The 14,224-nt window shown below is 52.0% G+C and overlaps 1 protein-coding gene across 1 annotated transcript; it reads left to right on the top strand.

The window, feature by feature from the left end:
• The first annotated feature begins 4,841 nt into the window (after positions 1–4,841).
• IL13 (interleukin 13) lies at positions 4,842–6,987 on the top strand. The gene is made up of 4 exons (XM_027094371.1): positions 4,842–5,120; positions 5,407–5,460; positions 5,696–5,800; positions 6,148–6,987. The coding sequence occupies exons 1-4, from the start codon at positions 4,950–4,952 to the stop codon at positions 6,253–6,255; spliced, it is 438 nt and encodes a 145-aa protein (XP_026950172.1). The 5' UTR covers positions 4,842–4,949; the 3' UTR covers positions 6,256–6,987.
• Positions 6,988–14,224: the final 7,237 nt, after the last annotated feature.

Here is a 14,224-nt window from a genome sequence, read left to right as displayed (position 1 = left end):
ACACACACACACACACACACACACACACACACACACACACACATATATGGCAATGGATATATGACATTACACATTTGTTAAAACCCATAGAACGTACAACACAAAGAATGAACCCTAAGGTAAACTATGGACTCTGGGTGATACTGATGTGTTCCTGTAGGCTCATCAATTGCACCACTCTGTTGGGGGATGTTGATTATGTATATGTGGGGTTAGGGAGTATATGGAAACTCTCTGTACTTTCTACTCAATTTTGCTATGAATCTAAAAAAAAATCTATTTTTTTAAAAAAGGAATGGCTTTACAATAATTTTTTAAATAAAATAAGAACAGAGGTTTAAAAAATTTTTTTTAATCAGAACGGCCATCATCAAAAAGTCTACAAATAATAAATGCTGGGGAGGGTGTGGAGAAAAGGGAACCCTCCTACACTGCTGATGGGAATGTAAACTGGCGCAGCCACTATGGAAAACTAAAAATAGAGTTATCATATGGTCCAGCAATCCCAATCCTGGGCATATATCCAGAAAAGACGAAAGCTAATTTGAAAAGATACATGCACCCCAATGTTCATAGCAGCACTACTTACAATAGCTAAGACATGGAAGCAACTGAACTGTCCATGGACAGATGAATGGATAAAGAAGATGTGGTGTATATATACAATGGAATACTACTCAGCCATAAAAAAGGATGAAATAATGCCATTTGCAGAACATGGATGGACCTAGAGATTATCATACTAAGTGAAGTAAGTCAGAGAAAGACAAATATTATGACATCACTTAAATGTGGAATCTAAAAAACAGTACAAATTAACTTATTTACAAAACAGGAACAGACTCACAGACATAGAAAACCAACTTATGGTTACCAAAGGGAAAGGAGGGAGAGGGATAAATTAGGAGTATGGAATTAACAGATACACACTACCATATATAAACTAGATAAACAACAAGGATTTACTGTAGAGCACAGGGAACTATATTCAATATCTTTAAATAACTTATAAGGAAAAGAATTTTTTTTTAAGATTACATATACAACCAAATCACTTTGCTGTACATCTGAAACTAACACAATATGGTAAATCAGCTATATTTCAATAAAAAAGTTTTTTAAAGAAAGAAAATTTCCCAGAACTTAGTGACATGTTTGTTTGAAAGAGCCCACTGTGTCTGGCATCATAGATGAAAACAAAGCTACACCAAGAAACATCACTGTAAAATTTGGGGCATGGGAACCAAGAAATTTTCCTACAGATTTCCAGAGAGTTAGAAAAGATCTGGATACAAAATGCCTTTGGACTTCTGAAGATAGGAGATACTGGAAGATAGGAGGCAATAGCACAGGTATTCAAAATTCTGAAGGAAAATTATTTCCTGCCTGAAATTCTGTGTTTACTTGGATGTGTTCCCCACAAGAAAGAGGAAGACCTGGGATGCAAGGAATAGGAGAGCCACATAGGAAAGAAGAGAAGGGAATTCCCATGGCAGGATGACAGGAGTCCTCAGCATGACAGCTGTACAGAAGTTGTCAGATGGCAGCTGTCCATGTCCGAGCAGGTCAACAGGCTCCAGGGGAGATTTTCTTGGGAAGATGAAATTGTGAAAATAACTGATTTACCCAAATCTGTAAAAAGGACATTCATGTAAGTGGCTGAGAATTTAGGATTAAATCACAGAGGAACATAGAAAAATTAAGCAAATGGAAAAAATAAGACAATTATTAGGAAAAAAAGTTTTGAGGGAAAATTAGTCTTAGTTAACTATATGTTTCAGCTGAGAATATATTAGCGTAATTATGTAAACAGTAAACAAAGCTTTTGGCCAACGCAAATTATGATCTACGCATATTGGTAGAATGAGAAAAAAGGAAAGATGCAGTGGAAGAAGGACAGCAAGGAGAAGAATTAAATATTCATCGTAAACCACAGATACTGCCTACACTTGAAAATCGAGAAATCCAGAAACATGGAGGAGGTAAATACCGAAAGAAGCAGTTAAGGTCGTGGTTCCTCTGGAGAAGAGGCCAAGGGGGTAGAGGTGGGGAGCTGCCTGTCAACAACTGAAGGCTCTGAGATTTTATCCCACTTGCATGCTAACCAGTCAGCTTGCCACAGTTTCACGGAGGCTGGCAGAAGACACAAGACTCCTGCATCAGAGACAAAGAACAGATTGTTAGACACAGCACTAGTAGTATTATCTTTTATTTGGTTCCCTGAACCCCAGTTCTCACAGAGTGGTGCCAAGAGAGCCAGATGGTACCTGTACACACAGTGTAAGTACAGGAGAAGAAGCCTGAGCTGAGACAGCCTCAATTGCTAATAATGGACAGTAAGTCTGCCTGCCTTTTTTCTTCAGAGGAAGATGCTGTCTCTTCCACGGTTGCTTGCTATGCAAACATGTCGAAAAAGACTGTAGGGAACAAAGTAGGGAAGTCAGTGCCTCACTCACAAGACGTGAAGACCAATGGAGGAATTCTCAAAAGTGATGTTTTTCTTAATAAACCTCCTCGAATTATTTGATTTTTTAAAAATTACATGCACGTATAACTTCCATAAAAATGAAAATTTACTTAGGAATTTTACATTATTAAAACAACTTGCCTGACACTCCTACTGATTGGGTATCTCTTCTTTCCAACGGAGAGCCAAAGTCGGAAAAATATTGGAAAAGGAAGTTTTCCAAAACTTCGCGCAGGGCTGGCTGGCCCCAATGAAGGGCGGTCCCAACCCCAGCTGTCCAATCTGTGCTGAGACCCAGGCGGTGAGGCCCGCGAGCCCGCCCTTCCCTGGCCTCGCATCGGGGAAGGCTCCTATACGCCCCGAGTGCCCGGTTCTGCACCTGCAAGACCCGGATGGGGCGGCCCAACGCCGTGGCTGGTGGAGAGATGCAAGCCACGTGTGTCAAGTGCCCGGAGCAGCACTTTTGTACTTGTGTTGATTGCAATGATCCGGGATGTGAACCAAGCCTCGATGAAAAAAAAAAAAAAAAAAAAAAGCATCATGGTCCAGCTGACTAGCCAGCGGGGGCTCGTTCGGGGCTGAGGGCCAGAGCGGGTGTCCAGAGCACAGCGCAGGAAGAGGGGTGGGCAGCTCTGCCGTGTCGCCGCAGGATCCCCGGCCCCGGGGGACGAACGCGACATCCCCTCGCTTGTGCGCACACGCGCCCTGGCCCTGCCGGGCGCTCGGACCGCTCGCTCCCGCCCTTGCAGCTCCCTCGCCCGGCCTCTGACCCACACAGACCCAGGCCCGGGGGCGGGCGTGGGCGCTTCTCCGAGAAGCGGGTCTGCACTCCTACCCCTCCCTCCCTCCCTGCCCGGCCGAAGCCTTCGGCCACAGAGTGAGCCTGGCCCGCGCGGATCCCGTTTATCAGCCCCATCTCCCATTACATAAGGCGGCGCCTATCTCCAGGGCATCGCCACAACCTCGGGCCTTCTCCCACGCGCGGGGGCGCACCTGCCCACCGCTCCCCGCTTGGTTTTGCTGGTCCTAGAGGTGGAGGGGGGCGTTCCACTCATCTTGACGCAGCCCACGGTGGTTCCCCACTCCTTCCACCAACACAGGGACCCCCACGGGAGATGCTACTGACCCTATTCTGCAGATAAGGAAACTGAGGTCACAGAAGCAGGCGGCGGCGCTCCGGGCACTGGGGAGCCACGAGGGGCAGGGCCCGGCTTCCAAGCGTTAGGGCCTGCAATTGTACTGGGAAACTTGGGGCTGGGAGAGAAGAGAGGGTGGGAATCACGTTACCAGCGAGAGGAGAGGGTGGGCAGGCTTCTAAGCAGGGGCGACAGCCCCAGCGTCCCTTGGAGGACCCTTGTGAGGAGGCTGAGCCCCATTGTCATTGGACAGAGAGGTAGCCTGAGCAGACAGAGAGGGCCGAGAGGGGGAGGCACTGGCTTAGGGGAGGAAGTGGGTGAGGGAGACTTGACATCAGCACCCAAGAGGCAAATGCTGTGGCCTCAGTTGCACGGGTTTCTGGAGGACTTCTGGAAAAGCGGGGAAATGGCTACATGCCAGTGTCCCTGCAGGGGGCGGGCTGCCCACAGGGGACCCTGGAGTGGGGGCAGGCCCAGGAGTCACACTCCACAGCCTTCAATCTGCAAGGGAAACTTGAGGCCTCGGAGGGCAGAGGTGGTCGCCCCAGGTCTCAAGTGGCAGTGGGAACAGTTAGTCTCCAGGGCTAAGGCTGGGTCCACCTCTTGCCGGCCCCACCCACTGAGGGTCTCCCAGCAGGACGGACCCACACTGAAGGCTGGGTGGGGCACCCAGTGTCCAGGCTGCGCGTGCTGAGAGTTATCAGCAAAACAACTTCTCAAAGGAAAGATCCCAGGAGGATCCCTGAGTCTGATTGGATCTTTCAATAGAGACCTGGGAATCTGCGGGGCCAACAGGGAATCAGGTGGGCCAAAAGAAGTGAACTTCACTCTTCTCCTTTTATCCTGTTTGAATTTTGTACCCAGAGCAAGTATTGTTTTGGTAATGTAACACACCAGTTCACTGAAAAAAATAAAACCCCCAGATTCCCACATCTGATAGACTGTGGTCACAGCACTGTCTGCCCAGCATTTCTGGTGACCTAAAGGGATCTGAGGACAGGAGCTGGGTGGGCACCTAGGGTGGACCATGGGCAAAAGTGCTGGATTTCCAGCTGGCACGGTTGACACCAGGCTGCCCTCAGGGCCCTCTCACCTACCCCACCAGGAAGCTCCTCCAGATCTTGGAAACGGCCCCAGAACCCTCTCAGTAATAAGTCTATAAGAAATCAAATTCTTTCCTTTATGTGACGCTGGATTTTCCACAAAGTAAAATCAAGATGAGTAAAGATGTGGTTTGTAGATAGTGTCCGACAAAGCGGAGACCAGGGTGTGAGGCATCACCACTTGGGCCTATAAAAGCTGCCACAAGAGGCCAAGGCCACAAGATACTCAGCTTAGGCCAGCCTATGCGTCTGCTTCTCACTCTTCCTGTGGCTCTAGGCTCCATGGCGCTCTGGTTGACTGTGGCCATTGCTCTCACCTGCTTTGGTGGCCTCGCCTCCCTGGGCCCTGTGCCTCCCTCTATAGCCCTCAAGGAGCTCATTGAAGAGCTGGTCAATATCACCCAGAACCAGAAGGTGAGTGCCTGCTGGCCAGGCCCTGGCTACGGCAAGCTTTGCACAAGGCTTGTCCCTTACTGGCTGTGTTACTCAGTTTTTCTCTCTCAGCTCCAAGACCCTGTACAACGGGTCTCCCCTGCTGTGCAGAGCAGGAACTGAAGCTCAGGAACACTGAAGGTCCCAGGCCTGCCCCTGCTATATGGGGATGCCTGTGGGGCCTGATCCCTGTAGAGACTTGGCCTGGGCTGGCTGGGCAGGTCTGGGACCCTGCCAGCACTCAGCTCACTGTCCTCTGCTCCCTCAGGCACCTCTGTGCAATGGCAGCATGGTGTGGAGTGTCAACCTGACAGCCAACATGGTGAGGACCCCTGGGCACTGGGGGGAGGTGGCTGAGGCTGCAGCCCTCTGCTTGTCTTTTCTGAGCCTTGCTCACACGGCTGGCGGTTCCAGGCAGGCTTCAAGAGCCAATCTCTACCCCTCATCATCTGGGCTCCCCACCACCCAGACCCACCTCCACCAGGCCTCCCAGCCCCCTCCCTCCTGCAGACTCACTGAATGTGCTGCCTGACCCCCCGGCGTTTTCGTCCCCACAGTACTGTTCAGCCCTGGAAGCCCTGATCAACGTCTCCAACTGCAGTGCCATCCAAAGGACCCAGAGGATGCTGAGCGCACTCTGTCTTCACAAGCCCTCAGCTGGGGTAAGGCCCCCCTGCCCACCCCGACCCTGCACCCACTTCTGCCAGGCCTGGGCTCACCCTGGGAGCTTCAGGGGAAGCTGGCTGAGCATCTGAGGCATGTGTCCACAAAGGGGTGGGCCCACTGTGGAAGCAGGGACGTGCCTTTGGGATTTCCAAGTCGTGGCCTGAGGGCTCCTGACTCCTACCTGAGTTTCAGTTCCACATCTGTAAAATGTGGGTAATAACAGTACTCACCTCGTGGGGGGTTTTGTGGGGATTGAACCAGCCGGTCCCTGGAAAGCCCCTGGTAGATGCTGATCGTCCTGGTTCTGGCGTTCCACTAACATGCTGGCCTCTTTGCCCTGCAGCAGGTTTCCAGCGAGCACATCCGAGACACCAAAATTGAAGTGGCCCACTTCTTAAAAGACCTGCTCAAACATTCAAGGATCATTTTTCACTATGGAAAATTCAGCTGAAGCATGAAGAGCTAGCATTATTATTTGCAGAGGCAGACCCTGACCATCTAAGTTGCAGATTTATTTTTCTTTCAAATGTCAGAAATTTCTTGGGGAGACTGGAGGAGGGTTAGGGAGGGGGGTAAGGTTTCCTTAGCTTAGACCTGAGCCTGTGCTGCCTGCCTTGAGCCCAGCCAGTCCCACCTGCCCTGTGCCTTGGTGCCTGGGGCTCAGGCTGGTGGGCCTCCTCCATCTGGGGCTCCGAGCTGGGTGGACAAGGATGGACATTGCCCCACTTGACCTCCCCCTCCTCAGAACAAACTAGCGTTACAACGGGTGCCACCCTCGTCAGACAGCCAGTGGAAGAGCCACCTGCTTTACACCGGGGCAACTGAGGCAGACAGCAGCCCAGGCACATTTCTTCTTGGCCTTATTTATTATTGTGTGTTATTTAAACAAGTGTTTTTGTCTGTACTGGGGATAGGGAGGGACTGTTACTGCCAGAACTTGGAGCCAAGGGCCTGGAAACTTGGGGCTCCAGCACTAAAGCAGCGAGCATTAGGAATCCCTGGCAATAAGTACTGTGTGCAAACTTCTGCTACCTCACTGGGGTCCTGGGGCCGAGGCAGGGGACAGGTCAGAGGGCCAGAGTAGCCACTCTTGTCTGACGGCCAGCAGTCAGCCCTCAGCCGAGTAATTTATTGTTTTTCCTTGTATTTAAAGTTAAGTATTAAAATATGTTATCAAAGAGTTAATAATATATAGGAGAGCAGCCTAGAACACTGCATATGGTGTGGATTGTGGGGAGGGGTCATTGGATAAGTTGTTTCATTGACTTTGTCAAGCTTGAAGCCAGAAATAAAGATGGTGACAAGAGACCTGATGGTGTTTGCCTTTTATGTTGGCCTTTGGGGACGCGGGCCTGTGTTCTGAAGACTCTGAGGAGTGTTTGGGAGGCAGGGCAGTCGGAGGGGGGCCTAGGATGGAGTGGAGGGGGAGTGAAGTACAAGACCTGGGCTGAAAAAAAGCAAGTCAGTGCCTGGGGAGAGGGGACCTGGCCAGGAGGAGTTCCCCACCACCACCTGCAGGGAGGTGGAAGAAGCACGGGCCAGGGTGTCGGGGATCAAGGGAGGTGTCTGGAGCACGTAGAGACCTCAGAAGTGGTCTCATGAACACAGCCCTGGAGGAGTGGCCAGCCTGTGTCTAGCACCACCCACACACCTGCTGGTGTCGCCCATATGAAGCTCAGGAAAGAGAAGGTGGCTTGCCCAAGGTCCCACAGCTGGTATGGAGCAAAGCCGGGATTTGAACCCCTAACTCACTCCAACTCCAAAGCTCACACACTTAACCACCTTGCCTCCCTCTGTCCAAATGCCATCTGGCCTGAATGCACGACCTTTGTAATACTGTCACCAGCCTGTGTGGGCACCTCCCCTGACGGGGAGCTCACTACTCGCTCTCTAGGTACAGCCCATTCAATGTCTGGACACCTCTCATCACAAGAGAGTGCACACTCGCCACCTCTGTGAACAAAGACGCACCAATGACTTGCGGCCCCTGGACCGTGGAGTGACTGGGGTGGAGAGCCAAGGTCACAGGGCCCTGATCAGACTGTTCCTTTCCAAGCAGGTGTTTTTGCTTCTCCTTCAGTCAAGGCCAGCACGTGGAGGGCAGAAAGCAGCAAGTCTCAGCAAGCCACAGCTAACGGGCACACCCATCAGCCACGGTTTACACTGTGAATATTTGGGTGGCGGGTCAGCAGAGACCAGCCTCAAATGCTGAGTGGGAGGCAGGCACCCTCCCTGGGGGAGCCCAGAGCCCTGTGGGAACACCTATAGCAATGCTCACAAGTCAGTGGAGACAGCCACTCAGGAGCAGTGAGAGCTCATGCCGTGTGTGATTCAGGCAGCAGAGGTCATGGCAGGACCTGTCCAGGGTGCAGATGACTGCAGCAGACTGCTCCAGGGACCACTCTCAAATGGAGTGAACCCCTCATTTCCAGCCAGGCAGATGTGAGGGAAGAAGCCACAGTCAACTGTGCAGGGATCTGGGGATGCTCAGCCCAGGGAGGGAAGACCTGGGAGGAGGCACAGGAGCTGAGTGTCCCATGCGCTGTCCAGCGTGGGAAGTGATGGTCTCAGAACCTGTTAAGTCCCACTACATTTGCTGAGGACTGCCTGAGGCCTGCCCTGCACCAGCTGCCTGGGCTAGTGGTGACCAAGACACCACATGCACTCAAAGTTTAGCAGCAGAAAGAAGTCTTTAAACAGTGGGGGTCTGGAAAAGGGTGCTCTACCCTGGGAGGGTGGGTAGCTCAAATGTCAGGGGTGAGGGTAGGAGTGAGATCTCCGCTATCCTCCTCCATCCAGAGATTCGAGGATTTTAAGGTCAGAAGAATATTTATGGAAGATTGATTTTTCTTCTTCTTTAACACAAAACTTAGCTATCCATTCTCTGGTAACATCACCTTTGACCCATGTTCTCTCTGCCCAAGCAGGGCATTGGCCTGTCTGTCCAAAAGGAAGATGGAAAGGCTTCCGGTGAAATTCCCTGTGAATTTCTCAAGAACAAAGACTGGAATTGAGGTTGGCCTGGGCGAGGACCCCTTAGGATTGCCCAAGCCATAGTCAGGAGGGCCCTGCTGCCGGGGGCACAGTGCCGACAGTGCCACCTGGACCCCACCACTAGGGGTCTGCAGCGCACCACATCCTCAGCCACCCGCAGCTCCTTGCCTGCGCCTCCGCCTCACCCGAGACTGTCCCCAGAGAGGAGCCTGTGGTCACGAGGGCGTGTGCAGTGAGCCAGGGGGGCTGGGGGCCTTCCAGGGATGGCAGACCTCACAGAGCCACAGAACCAAGCCGCTGTTGCTGGCAGTGGGAAAGGGGGCCAGTCAGGAATGAGAGATAAGGAAGAGAGAGGAAAAAAAAGGTATGTGTCAGCTCTTGTGGCTGGGAACATCACCACCTGGGGACTGACCCTCCGGGTATATGCTGGAAGTCTTCTCTAGCCATGTGGTCTCACTTCTTTCATGCACAAGGCAAACCCCAAACAGGGCCCAGGGAGAAGGGGCGTCAGGAAGAGACAGAAGGCTTGGTGAGTGGGAGGGAGATGCTGGTCATGGGGCCCAGGGTGGGGAGCCCCTTGGCACACCGGGAACCCCAGGCCTAGGAGGTTTCACCGGAAGAGGGGCTGGGGCTCAAGTGAGAAGTGAGACACACACTCAGGTTTCCAGTGAACTTGGCGCCAAACACCTCTGTTTGCCACTCAGATGAGGTGTCAGAAAACACTCCGAGTCACCTCAGGGGTTTCTCTGAGGCTGGTTGTCTGAACTGCTCAGGACCCAGGAGGACAAGGGCCTGCATCTTGCTTCCTTGTGACCGAGCAGCTTGAAGGCTGGGGTTTATCGAATGCATCAGCTTATCGCTTTTTCATTACGATCAACGGGGCAGTGCCTTCTGCTTATGATCTTAATTTACCTGGTCAGTTTGAACAAACTCAAATCCTGCTCCTCCCTTGAGCTGACTCCCCTCTAAGGGAGTCTTAAAAGACCCAGACGAGTCTAGGCTGACCATGTCCAGATGGGGCAGCCTGGCCTGGGACACACAGGCCAGGCACCCAGCCTTTCCAGAGGTCCAAGCCGGTGTCAGAACTGGTGGCTGTATCACCCCTCCCACACACGTTGCCCACTCCTACCCTGAAAAATAAAAGTCACAAAGCCTCATTATCTTCACTCATTTCTCAGCTCCACCCAAAAGCAACAGAGCACAGGGTTTGCAACAAACTTTCCCAGATCAACTGATTTCTCAGCAGCAAGGGAGGGCCCCATGACGAAGCCATTTGAAATCCCAGAAGCGGTTTTCTACTTACGACCTCACTTTCTGTTGCGCTCTCTCCCTTCCCCTCCTGCGTGCCTTCTCTTGTGGAAAGTGATTCTCTCAAAGCGTCGTTCAGAAACACCCCCAGCCCACGTGCTGCCTGGGCAGATGCCGCTGTGTGGTCGCCAGTGACGCAGACGCCACAAGTAAATATAGCAACTCTCATCAGCTCCGCTCTCTGCATCACTTGGACAAGCGTGGGGCCCAAGGGCTCTTCCTGAAACCCACGAAGGTGGGAAGGGCCGAGCTGGCTGTGGCAACCCCTACAGACCCAAGCTGATGGCCTCTGGCGGACCAGAGGGGCCTAGGCCAGAAGGAGTCACCTCACTAGAAAAGCAGTTTCTCATTCATTGTCTTCTTTTTCTTCTAATCCCTGTCTTCCCACATTTTCTATGAATAATGAGCATACATTCATTTCGCACTGGGGGACAAAGACAAATTTAATTAAAAAAAATAAAGCAACAGAACATGGAATTGACGCCTGGTCCGTGAGGTAGGAGGGAGCTGATCAAGACTGGGGTTGGGAAGGGCCAGCAGCGCACCTGGGAGGCACGAGCCCAGGACCCCTCATCTCAGGTCTAACTGCTCCCTGGGATTAGCTGTCTCAGGAGAGGAGGTGGGCCTTTGTAGGGGCCTGGGACACAGGAGGTCCTGTACTATTCCTCTCATGGGTTGGACCTCCTTGGGCCAATCAGATCCTGTGTTTCTGAAGAGAGAAGACGACGTTCCATTCTTGGGGGTCTTTACCTTGCCTGACCTGCCTGGAGGTGGGGATAGGGGGATCAGAGGGGGAGGAGATGGGAGAGGGTGGGCCGCCAGCCCAGCTCTGAAGCTGAAGAGACATGGATGCCCTGTGGGTAGATGGACCGCTCCTGCAGACTCCTCAGCCAGCTTCCCTCTCTTCCAGGAGAAGAAGCTACTTTACCATCTGCTTGGCAAAGCCCGAGTCCACAGTCGTGCCTGTCTCAGCTCCCTCCTTCCCTTGTCCCCTCGTCTCCGTGTCGGCGGTCCTCCCTGCATCTATGCCCAGAATCCTATTCTCCCTGCCTTCTACAGGGGCTCGGGGCAAGGACTTCAGGGTCCAAGCCACCCTGGCTTCAAGTCCCAGCTGTCCCCTTGACTTCCCCTGTTGTGACTCAGGCAGAGTCTCAGCTGCCCCTCTGTGAAATGGAGCTCCATGCATTCATGCAACAAGGATCTCCTGAGGCCTTCATTAGGTGCCAGACACTGTTCTGGGTGTTGGGGACACATGGTGAAAAAAACAAGATTACTTCTAGTGGGGGGACAGGATGCACAAACAAGAGAATGCAGGGTGTGCAGGGGGCAGTGAGCGCTGCAGAGGGCAACGGAGCAGTCAGGGGCAGGTAGAGGCTGCTGCCATGTTGTGATAGGAGGTCAGAGAAGTCCACCTGGTGAGATAGGATAGAACCAAGACCTGGATGAAATGGGAGGAGCAGGGAGAAAGCTGTTCACACAACAGAGGGAAACGTCCAGGAAGAGGGGACAGCGAGTGTCAAAGTCTTAGCAATAGCAAGCACTCGCGTGGCTGAGCAGAGGACGGGCAGGACTGGGCTTTGCTCCAGCTCTAGGTGTGATGCAGCGACACTGGCTGCTGTGTGAAGAGCAGACTGTGCAGACAAGGGTGGGGCGGAATGACTAGTCAGGAGGCTCCTGTGGAAACCCAGGTGGGAAATGACAGTGGACGTGGCAGTGGCGGGTGGGATGTGGTCAAATTCAGGAGATATCTGGGTCATCTACATAATATACACTTATTTGTATATGTTATTTACATCAACATTATACATGATATATAATCACTGTAAATATGTGTATATTATATAATACATAAATATAAATACTAAACATATATTTAATTTTTCTACCCATATAAGTCTTAGTAACTCCCAGGTATCCATTGCCCAACTTCAACAGTTAGCAACTCATCTCTGCCCCATCTGCCCTGCTTCCGAGCAGGGCTGCAGTCTGAAGGCAGAGGCTTTGGCGGCACATCGGGTGTGGGGCACGGGAGGTTTGCACCATGGTGTGAGCACCCTGAAGGATGGAGTTGCCATTTACAGAGCTGAGGAAGCCTGTGCTCAAGAATGTCCCATTTAAAAAATAACTATTGATCGTGTGTGGTCCCCCACTGCTCGCAACTAGCACCCCAACATAGCTGGCCTTCCGAAATGCATCTACACCAGTGTTTCCATTTCGTGAGCCTACTGTGCTCCAGAAGCCACCTCAGTGATGTCGCCGATTTTCTCCCATCGCTAAATCCAGCAGAAGCCCTTCTGCCCCTATCTCGCCTGACCCTGAGGAACATGTGACGCTGCTGACCACTCACTTGTCCTCGGAGGCTCATGCCTGGGCTCCCTCTCAGGCTCTTGGCTGCCTGTCTCCTCTCCTTCCTTCTGTGTTTCCAGTGCCGCAGTCATTTCCTGTTCCCTCTCTTCCCTCGCCCTCCCATCCAGGACCACACTGCTCCCTTGGCTTCCCCTCATCTTCTGTCTACAACACAGACCCTCCTCAGCTCAGAGCTGCAGGCGCCTCAGTTCATGCTCCACCCCCACCAACCTCCTTCCCTCCTCAAAGGTCATCTCTGTGAATGGCAGTTCCCCAAGCCACAAACCTGGGGTCCTCTTCCTCACCCCCATATTCAGCCAATTCTAAGTGCTATTAATAATAATGATGATGATGATAACAATGATAATGGTGAAAATGATAGTTGGCATTTATGGGCTTCCTACGTGGCAGGCACACCAAACACTTTATATGTATTACCTCCGATCACCTTCCCACACCCCTATTATTAGCCTAATTTGACACAGAAGCCTGGACAGGGTCACCCTTTTCCCAGTCACCAAGAAAGTAAGTGGCAGAGCTGGGATTCAGAACCGCCAGGTCCCACTGACTCCAGATCCCTCTACTGCTGCTAAGTAACACTAGACCCACAGCACTGACCGCCTTACCTTCCACACCAGCTCCCTCCTTCACAGGACGGCCGCAGTGTTCTAACTGGTTCCCTTCCCAGGCCCACTGGCTTTCTTTGGTTCCTCGGGGAGCTCCCCCCTTTAGGCCTCCCACTGCTGCCCCCCTGCCCTAGCACTGACCCCCCCGCCAGTCCCCGACCTATTCCAATCTCTGCTAAGTATCACTCCCTTGGAGGAGTATTACTTTTTTCATGAAGAAGCCCACGAGGAGTCAGAAAGGGCTCTGCTGGGTGTTGTCTGGTTCAGCTGACAGAAGAGAAGCAGGGCTCAGGGAGTCTCTGACTGACCCAGCCAGGGCCCAGCAGTCTTCAACTTCCCTCTGCGCTTTATAGTGCCGCCCCACCTGCTTCGCCATCCTGGCCCGTGACTCCCGCAGGCTGGGAGAGGCTCCTTCACCTCTGTCCTCATGCGGCTGGGTGCTGGCTGCCGTCCCCGACACGCAGGCCCCCACCTTCCTGGCCTCTGAACACCCAGCCACATGCACAGCTGCCATGGTTTCGCCCTGCAGGAAGGGTGGGGACCTTCTGGTCACTCCTGACAGTCTGGAGAGTTTATCCTTTTTTCCCTGGCCTCATCCAACCGTTGAAACAAAGCAAAAAAGAAGCTGTATTCTGCTTCTGAGCTATGGATCCCAAATTATATTCCTTTTCTGACTCACATCTTTGCCCCAGAACCCCAAGCCCAGGCTTTGGCCCTCAGCAAAGGCTCAAAAAACAACTGTTCAACACGTAGATAGCTTTTCTACTGCCTCCCACGCATGCTGGGATTCTGCTGACCCCTCCTCTCCAGCTCCACCTCAAACCTCAAGGCTTTGAGAGGTGTGCTCTGCACCGCAGACTCTTGTCCCATGTGCCTGCACTTGCAAGGCTACTCCCGTTTTAACTTGAACATTTCCTTAAAAAAGGACTATGCACCATTTTACTCCAAGTAATAGTTAATAGGGATTTGAAGTCTCTAGTTATCCTGGAAGGAAGGCTGCCCTTTCTTATTAATTCCCCCCCATTTGCGTAGCGAAGAAAAAACTTACCCTAGCAAAAAACACAAATAATCCAATTTTAAAATGGGCAAAGAACTTGTATAGACATTTTTCCAAAGACGATATACAAATGGCCAACAAATTCATGA

This window comes from Aethalodelphis obliquidens, unplaced genomic scaffold (assembly GCF_003676395.1).
Source record: "Aethalodelphis obliquidens isolate GAN/ISIS:26980383/991018 unplaced genomic scaffold, ASM367639v1 scaffold4, whole genome shotgun sequence".
Taxonomy (NCBI): domain Eukaryota; kingdom Metazoa; phylum Chordata; class Mammalia; order Artiodactyla; family Delphinidae; genus Aethalodelphis; species Aethalodelphis obliquidens.
The sequence above is the reverse complement of the archived record's forward strand: the minus strand, read 5'-3'. Positions and strand labels throughout refer to the sequence as shown.

Bases quoted from the DNA above. Each gene is read 5' to 3' on its own strand.
- IL13 (XM_027094371.1), top strand. From the start codon at position 4,950: ATGCGTCTGCTTCTCACTCTTCCTGTGGCTCTAGGCTCCATGGCGCTC. The intron at 5,121-5,406 runs GTGAGTGCCTGC...CTGCTCCCTCAG, and splicing joins ATATCACCCAGAACCAGAAG to GCACCTCTGTGCAATGGCAG. The intron at 5,801-6,147 runs GTAAGGCCCCCC...TTTGCCCTGCAG, and splicing joins TTCACAAGCCCTCAGCTGGG to CAGGTTTCCAGCGAGCACAT.